This window comes from Entelurus aequoreus, linkage group LG07, assembly GCF_033978785.1.
Source record: "Entelurus aequoreus isolate RoL-2023_Sb linkage group LG07, RoL_Eaeq_v1.1, whole genome shotgun sequence".
Classification (NCBI taxonomy): Eukaryota; Metazoa; Chordata; class Actinopteri; order Syngnathiformes; family Syngnathidae; genus Entelurus; species Entelurus aequoreus.
The window spans coordinates 74266274-74275209 of record NC_084737.1 but is presented as its reverse complement, the minus strand read 5'-3'; the positions used below and the strand labels follow the sequence as shown (position 1 = coordinate 74275209).

At 41.0% G+C, this 8936-nt stretch overlaps 1 protein-coding gene across 4 annotated transcripts in view; it reads right to left on the bottom strand.

Moving 5' to 3' along the window:
- Positions 1 to 2933: 2933 nt before the first annotated feature.
- The window catches only part of si:dkey-72l14.3 (Glyco_hydro_56 domain-containing protein), a 79634-nt gene continuing 73631 nt past the window's right edge, over positions 2934 to 8936 (bottom strand). For 2 of the 4 annotated variants that reach the window (XM_062054467.1, XM_062054468.1), the window contains exon 7: positions 2934 to 4699. In XM_062054467.1, coding sequence (XP_061910451.1) covers positions 4361 to 4699 — 339 coding nt within the window. In that variant the 3' untranslated portion in view covers positions 2934 to 4360. The remainder of the gene's footprint in view (positions 4700 to 8936) is intronic. The other 2 variants (XM_062054465.1, XM_062054466.1) reach the window with 1 other exon arrangement.

The following is an 8936-nucleotide window of genomic DNA, read 5'->3' as shown; positions in this document are numbered from 1 at the left end:
ATTAGCTTTGGTTGTGAGCTATTAATTTGGATAGTTAGTGTTAGCTGTCATTGAAAGTACAAACCCCGTTTCCATATGAGTTGGGAAATTGTGTTGGATGTAAATATAAACGGAATACAATGATTTGCAAATCATTTTCAACCCATATTCAGTTGAATATGCTACAAAGACAACATCTTTGATGTTCAAACTGATAAACATTTTTTTTTTTTTTTGCAATAAATTATTAACTTTAGAATTTGATGCCAGCAACACGTGACAAAGAAGTTGGGAAAGGTGGCAATAAATACTGATAAAGTTGAGGAATGCTCATCAAACACTTATTTGGAACATCCCACAGGTGAACAGGCAAATTGGGAACAGGTGGGTGCCATGATTGGGTATAAAAGTAGATTCCATGACATGCTCAGTCATTCACAAACAAGGATGGGGCGAGGGTCACCACTTTGTCAACAAATTTGTGAGCAAATTGTTGAACAGTTTAAGAAAAACCTTTCTCAACCGGCTAATGCAAGGAATTTAGGGTTTTCACCATTTACGCTACGTAATATCATCAAAGGGTTCAGAGAATCTGGAGAAATCACTGCACGCATCAACAAGCGACATCAGTGTGTGAAGGATATCACCACATGGGCTCAGGAACACTTCAGAAACCCACTGTCAGTAACTACAGTTGGTCGCTACATCTGTAAGTGCAAGTTAAAACTCTCCTATGCAAGGCGAAAACCGTTTATCAACAACACCCAGAAACGCCGTCGGCTTCGCTGGGCCTGAGCTCATCTAAGATGGACTGATACAAAGTGGAAAAGTGTTCTGTGGTCTGACGAGTCCACATTTCAAATTGTTTTTGGAAACTGTGGACGTCGTGTCCTCCGGACCAAAGAGGAAAAGAACCATCCGGATTGTTATAGGCGCAAAAATGAAAAGCCAGCATCTGTGATGGTATGGGGGTGTATTAGTGCCCAAGACTTGGGTAACTTACACATCTGTGAAGGCGCCATTAATGCTGAAAGGTACATACAGGTTTTGAGCAACATATGTTGCCATCCAAGCAACGTTACCATGGACGCCCCTGCTTATTTCAGCGAGACAATGCCAAGCCACGTGTTACATCAAAGTGGCTTCATAGTAAAAGAGTGCGGGTACTAGACTGGCCTGCCTGTAGTCCAGACCTGTCTCCCATTGAAAATGTGTGGCGCATTATGAAGCCTAAAATAGCACAAGGGAGACCCCCGGACTGTTGAACAACTTAAGCTGTACATCAAGCAAGAATGGGAAAGAATTCCACCTGAGAAGCTTCAAAAATGTGTCTCCTCAGTTCCCAAACGTTTACTGAGTGTTGTTAAAAGGAAAGGCCATGTAACACAGTGGTGAACATGCCCTTTCCCAACTACTTTGGCACGTGTTGCAGCCATGAAATTCTAAGTTAATTATTATTTGCAAAAAATAAATAAAGTTTATGAGTTTGAACATCAAATATCTTGTCTTTGTAGTGCATTCAATTGAATATGGGTTGAAAAGGATTTGCAAATCATTGTATTCCGTTTATATTTACATCTAACACAATTTCCCAACTCATATGGAAACAGGGTTTGTATTATTCTATCATAACAACAACATGACTGCAAATTATTCGTTACTTCTCTTCGACCAGAGTGTTAAACTTTGTTTTTATTCAGGGCCACATTACAGTTATGGCTTAACTCAAAGGGCCACTTGTAACTGTGAATAATATATGAATTTGCCTATGCATGTGATTATTAAATATAATTTTTAAGTAAACAAATCTGTAAATGTTACAGTAAAAAAATGGAAACTCAATCATCAGAATTTTACTGTAAAATAGTGTTTTTTTGTTTGTTTTTTCACAACAATTTACGGTAAATGGAAAAACAGTACCACTTTTTTACAGAAAAAAATGGCAGTTTAGTTGCCAAAATTTTACTGTAAAATTTACAATGTTTTTTTTACAACATATTACCAAAAAAAATGGAAAAAAACAACGGTACCACTGGTTTTTTTTTAATTCCGGCAACTAGGCTGCCAGGTTTTTTTTACCGTAGAAAAAGTAGTATTGTTTTTCCATTTACTGTAATACACCGTAAAAACAACAATCGTACATTTTACGTTAAAAGACCGGCAGGTCAGACGATAGTAAAAAAGTTGTTTTAATTTACAGTAAAATGCTTTAAAAAAACTAAACGTAAAATCTAATGTCATTTTTACAATGTACAATTTGATGGATATATTGCTTTGAAATCATAAGTCAAGCAGATATTTAAGTATTTATTTTTATTTTGACAAAAAATTGGTTCGTAAAGTATAGTAATACAATACTTGTTGCAATATTGGAATATATTAAAGTTTAAAAGGTACGCATTTTTATGCAGCGCATATTTTGTTTTTCCGATAGAATGGAAAGAATGAATACATTTAATATTGACGCATATTATTTTCAGGCGTGACGTGGCAGCAACACCTGTGTCTTAGACTGTTTTTGATTGATTGATTGATTGAGACTTTTATTAGTAGATTGCACAGTACAGTACATATTCCGTACAATTGACCACTAAATGGCAACACCCGAATACGTTTTTCAACTTGTTTAAGTCGGGGTCCACGTAAGTATGTGTGCACGCGCTCCCTGCACATACGTGTGGACGAGACAGGGTAACATTTTCTCAACATATCTTTTAGTTATTGTGAAAAAGATATATACAATTGTAGAACAAACGGGTTTTACTAAACCAAAAATGGTATTATGACCTAGCCAGTGCTGTTTTTGTTAGATGATTTGCTTTGATAAAAAGTAAATGTGAGCAAGCAGCCTCCAACCTTTTATTTTATAAGACCTCCTTTTACAAAATGAAAAGTGCTGTTTATTGTCATAGCTTATTTCAAGCCAAACTAAGGGAACAAGCTAGTTTTGCAAGAACAATAACACAATTTTGGTACCCACAACTCACATTTTGTAATTAAAAAAAATCGACGAACAAAAAATGGCCATTTGCATTTTGTATCTCAGTATACATTAGCTCTAGTTAATTCTTTTCAATCACTTTCAGAGCTACTTTGACAAAAACAAAGGATTTAAAATGCACTTTATTCAGGAAGCAGATCTCCACTCAAAGTCATTGTCCTTGTGCTATTTTGTAGTAGTTTGTCATTCAATAGAGCAGATGTTCTCAAACTTTTTTTAACCAAGTACCACCTCACAAAAACTTGGCTCTCCATAATGACCGACATTAAATTTCAGTAGCGTAGTAAGCTGAGGTTTTCATGAAAAAAGAAACAGAAGTTTTATTTAACAAGTATATTTAATACCGGTAGTTTCGTTCCCTAACATTGCACACAGTTTAAACGATAACACTGGGTTTGAATTCAGTGATTCTTTGGCGTACCACGAGATGGAGCCCGCGTACCACTAGTGGTACCCGTACCACAGTTTGAGAATCCCTGAAATAGAGGCATCATATCTGAATTGAACAGTTATAAAACACCGAGTTTCACAGTCCATACCAAAGCCGGGAACTTTCTGTGTTTAATCCATTAAAACAAACTGAAGATTGAATTGTTTTCCATACAAAATGCTTATAAATGATTAACTAGTTATTTTTAAACACTGCAAAGAACATGAGGAAACAAGAAAAAGGCGTTATAGGAATTTCATTAATAGTTGGAGGTTCTGTACCTTCTCACTCGACGTCGTCACTCATTTAAAACCCAAGTGCTGTTTTCAGAGCAAATTTTTTATACGATTATTTATAAGACGGGTGAATTAGTGTGATGTGCAATCATTTTGTTTTTATTTCCTGTCACTACTAAGGTGCCGTGTCGAAATAAGCACCGGGGCATTTGGATCTTTTCAAATGATGTCCATTTTGTGTGTTTTCTTCCTCTCCATGAGTCAAACTTTGTCGCTATGCTCAGCCAGCATTTTATGGCGCAGACTAAACTGCTTATTAATAGAGCATCACCCAAGTGCCTTTTAAACATGGTTTAAATTAGGAAGCAATCCCATCAGGGGTTTAGGACGCGTTCGTAAGCGTTTTAGAGCATTGGTGAAAGCGAAAACATTTCTAGCGACCGCAAGGTTCATAAACATGCAACACGTGCAGCTGCATGCAAGCGGGCACAAATTGCTGGTGATGATCTTTAGAACGTCCTTTTATTGTACGCAAGGTTTGCTTTGAGCAGTTGAATTCCCTAAAAGTGACATAAGTGACAGTGCTGCTGTGCGTTGGCACATCCAGATAACATTTAATGCAGACTTGAATGACGTGGTCATGGTCCAGAGCAGCACTGGTCAACAGTATCTTGCTCAAAGGCACTTCAGCAAGGGTCCAGAGTTTGTTTTTTTTTAGTTCGCACACAGACAAGCAGCCACCAGCAGCAGCAGAATTATGTTGGAGTCTGCGGCCATCAGTGCCGAACCGCTTTCGCTCGCTTCGATCACAGAGGCACCTTTTGTGACGGAAGCCGCTGTATAAGTGGTCAAAGTCCCTCTTAGATCCCTGGGAATTTGCTCCAGCGGCCCTTTGACAGAGGTTCCGTCTTTGGGGGACTGCTGATCCGAGACGTCCCTGTCTGTTGTCTTGTACCACTGGCACTGGAAGTCTTTCTTCCACATCTCGGCCGGGTCCGGTTGAGCTGCCTTAGCGTCAGGGTCGGGCTGGTCTGTGGCTTTTTCTGCCTCCGCCTGCAGGGAGGACATTTTTTTTTAAATGTTAAGACTTAAGCAAATGGACGACAAATAGGGCTTAGCACATACTTGCCAATCCTCCCGATTTTCCCGGGAGACTCCCGAATTTCAGTGCCCCTCCCGAAAATCAACCATTCTCCCGAATTTCTCCCGATTTCCACTCGGACAACAATATCGGGGGCGTTCCTTAAAGCATACTTGCCAACCTTGAGACCTCCAATATCGGGAGGTGGGCGTGGTTATTTACAGCTAGAATTCACCAACTCGAGTATTTTATATATATTTCATATATATATATATATATATATATAGGGGCGGCATGGCGTAGTGCGGGGGTCGGCAACCCGCGGCTCTAGAGCCGCATGCGGCTCTTTAGTGCCGCCCTAGTGGCTCTCTGGAGATTTTTTAAAAATGTATGAAGAATGGAAAAAGATGAGGGGAAAAAAAATTTTTTTTTTGTTTTAGCATGGTTTCTGTAGGAGGACAAACATGACACAAACCTCCCTAATTGTTATAAATCACACTGTTTATATTAAACATGCTTCACTGATTCGAGTATTTGGCGAGCGCCGTTTTGTCCTACTTATTTTGGCGGTCCTTGAACTCACCGTATAGTTTGTTTACATGTATAACTTTCTCCGACTTTCTAGGACGTGTTTTATGCCACTTCTTTTTCTGTCTCATTTTGTCCACCACACTTTTAACGTTGTGCATGAGTGCACAAAGGTGAGTTTTGTTGATGTTATTGACTTGTGTGGAGTGCTAATCAGACATATTTGGTCACTACATGACTGCAAGCTAATCGATGCTAAAATGCTATTTAGGCTAGCGATATGTATATATTGCAGCATTATGCCTCATTTGTAGGTATATTTGAGGTCATTTAGTTTCCTTTAAGTCCTCTTAATTACATTTATATCTCATGACACATGTAATATGGCTTTTAATTTTTTGCGGCTCCAGATAGATTTGTTTTTGTATTTTTGGTCCAATATGGCTCTTTCAACATTTTGGGTTGCCGACCCCTGGCGTAGTGGGTAGAGCGCCCGTGTCAGAAACCTGAGGGTTGCAGGTTCGCTCCCCGCCTCTTACCATGCCGTTGTGTCCTTGGGCAGGACACTTCACCCTTGCCCCCGGTGCCGCTCACACCGGTGAATGAATGATGAATGAATGATAGGTGGCAGCCACGCTTCCGTCAGTCTACCCCAGGGCAGCTGTGGCTACGAAAGTAGCTTACCACCACCAGGTGTGAATGAATGATGGGTTTTTAACAGGTAAAGCGACTTTGGGTACTTAGAAAAGCGCTATATAAATCCCAGGTATTATTATATATATATATATATATATATATATATATTTTTTTTTATTTACATAGAAAAAGAAAAAAAAAATACTTCAATTTCAGTGTTCCGGTGGCTATCCATTAGATCAGTATTGTCCTGTTTAACTTCTCCGTTCATGAATGAGTATATCATTTCGGCCACCGTGTTCAATGGAGAAGTCTGTTCTACCATATTTACAGGCAACATACACCTTCCCCTTCAAACTGTCCTGGATGAACTGAAATTCTTGTTTCCATTCGTTTTAGAACTTGCAAGCGTATTTCTTCATCTTGCTCGTCGACGGCGTCGCCACGTCTGTGATTTCCTCGTTCTTCTGCTTCGTCTCCTTGTCGTGTGCGCAGTTGTGCACTCTACTCTCTAAAAGCCCGATATGTTATGACGTCATTGGGCAGGCAAGCTGTTTATATTGTGGGAAAGCGGACGTGAGAACAGGCTGTCCCCACTCAGTCTCAGGTACGCATTGAGCTGGAGGGGGCGTGGCCTCCAGCTCAGGCTGAATACCGGGATTTTGTCGGGAGAAAATCTCTGCCGGGAGGTTGTCGGGAGAGGCGCTGAATAGCGGGATTCTCCCGCTAAAAACGGGAGGGTTGGCAAGTATGCTTAAAGGCACTGCCTTTAGCGTCCTCTCTCACCTGAAACCTTCACCCCTTAACAGCCGCATGCTGTCCAGGCGTCCGCTTTTCCCTCCATATAAACAGCGTGCCGGGCCCAGTCACATAATAATGTAGCGTTGGACGGGTTTAACAACGGTCTTAACTCGAAGATGTCAAGAAATGCTGACACGTTGTATGATCTTTTGACTGGTTTAATGATAACGTTAAAGGCCTACTGAAAGCCACTACTACCAACCACGCAGTCTGATAGTTTATATATCAATGATGAAATCTTAACATTGCAACACATGCCAATACGGCCGGGTTAGATTAGTAAAGTGCAATTTTAAATTTCCCGCGCAATATTCTGCTGAAAACGTCTCGGTATGATGACGTTTGCGCGTGACGTCACGGATTGTGCGGAAGTATTGGGACAGCATTGTGGCCAGCTATTAAGTCGTCTGTTTTCATCGCAAAATTCCACAGTATTCTGGACATCTGTGCTGGTGAATCTTTTGCAATTTGTTTAATGAACAATGAAGACAGCAAAGAAGAAAGCTGTAGGTGCCATCGGTGTATTAGCGGCCGGCTACAGCAACACAACCAGAAGTATTTTGAGTTGGATAGCAGACGCGCTACCGTGAGTACGCAGCTTTGGCTTCCGAACATTTGATCGCTTGCCCGTACGTGCGTGCCGCTATGTGCATGTCACGTACGTAACTTTGGGGAAATATATGTGCTGTATGAACTTTGCGGAGGGTTATATGGACGGGAGGGGGGAGGTGTTTGTTATGCGGATTAATTTGTGGCATATTAAATATAAGCCTGGTTGTGTTCTGGCTAATAGAGTATATATATGTCTTGTGTTTATTTACTGTTTTAGTCATTCCCAGCTGAATATCAGGTCCCACCCGCCTCTCACAGCATCTTCCCTATCTGAATCGCTTCCACTGCCCTCTAATCCTTCACTCTCACTTTCCTCATCCACAAATCTTTCATCCTCGCTCAAATTAATGGGGTAATCGTCGCTTTCTCGGTCCGAATCGCTCTCGTTGCTGGTGGGAATGATTGTAAACAATGTGCAGATGTGAGGCGCTCCACAACCTGTGACGTCACGCTACTTCCGGTACAGGCAAGGCTTTTTTTATCAGCGACCAAATGTTGCGAACTTTATCGTCGATGTTCTCTACTAAATCCTTTCAGCAAAAATATGGCAATATCGCGAAATGATCAAGTATGACACATAGAATGGACCTGCTATCCCCGTTTAAATAAGAACATTTCATTTCAGTAGGCCTTTAATTTCACACGCACAAGTGAATGCAAGGCATACTTGATCAACAGCCATACAGGTCACACTGAGTGTGGCCGTATAAACAACTTTAACACTGTTACAAATATGCGCCACACTGTGAACCCACACCAAACAAGAATGACAAACACATTTCGGGGGAGCATCCGCACCGTAACACAACATAAACACAAAAGAACAAATACCCAGAATCCCTTGCAGCACTAACTCTTCCGGGGCGCTACAATAACATCTACGGCTTTTGGAGCACACAACAAGAAGGAGACGAAGCAGAAGAACGAAGAAGAGACATGGCGACGACGAGTAAGAAGAAGAAATATGCTTGCACGTTCTAAAATGATTGGGAAAAAATGATTTCATTTCATCCAGGACAGCTCGACACCCCAACCCCGCCCCCAACCCCCACCCCCTATCTCCCGAATTCGGAGGTCTCAAGGTTGGCAAGTATGGCTTAGCATGCTGTGTGCTATGCAAATACCAGTTTAGAAGAGCAATGGAAGTAGTGAGGAGGACTAGTGTAAAATCACTTGTGTTCCTACATAAGCCTGAATTTTTCCAGAACAAGCGAGTGATTATGTCGTACACCTGATTTGTTTTCAGAAAGATTCCGATCTAACAAAGGTCTTAACTCATTCTCTTTCTATGCCACATCAATATGGAATGCACTCCCAACAGGTGTAAAAGAAAGGGCATCTCTATCCTCCTTCAAAACCCCACTAAGGGAACACCTCCAGGCAACTTCAACCCTAGACTAACACCGTCCCCCTTCCACATCATACCTCTTCGGATTGTAAATAATCAAATGCAGACACTTTTTCTTATACTTTCTGACCCCTCTCTCTCTGTGTCCACTACTTGCTGTACATATCCTACCAAGTCAGTCCTACACGGTTCCAATGTCCATTTCTCTGATGATGCAATTGTTGATGACTGAAGTGTTGATACCAACCAATCCTAACCCCCCTCCATATCCCACACCCCGGATT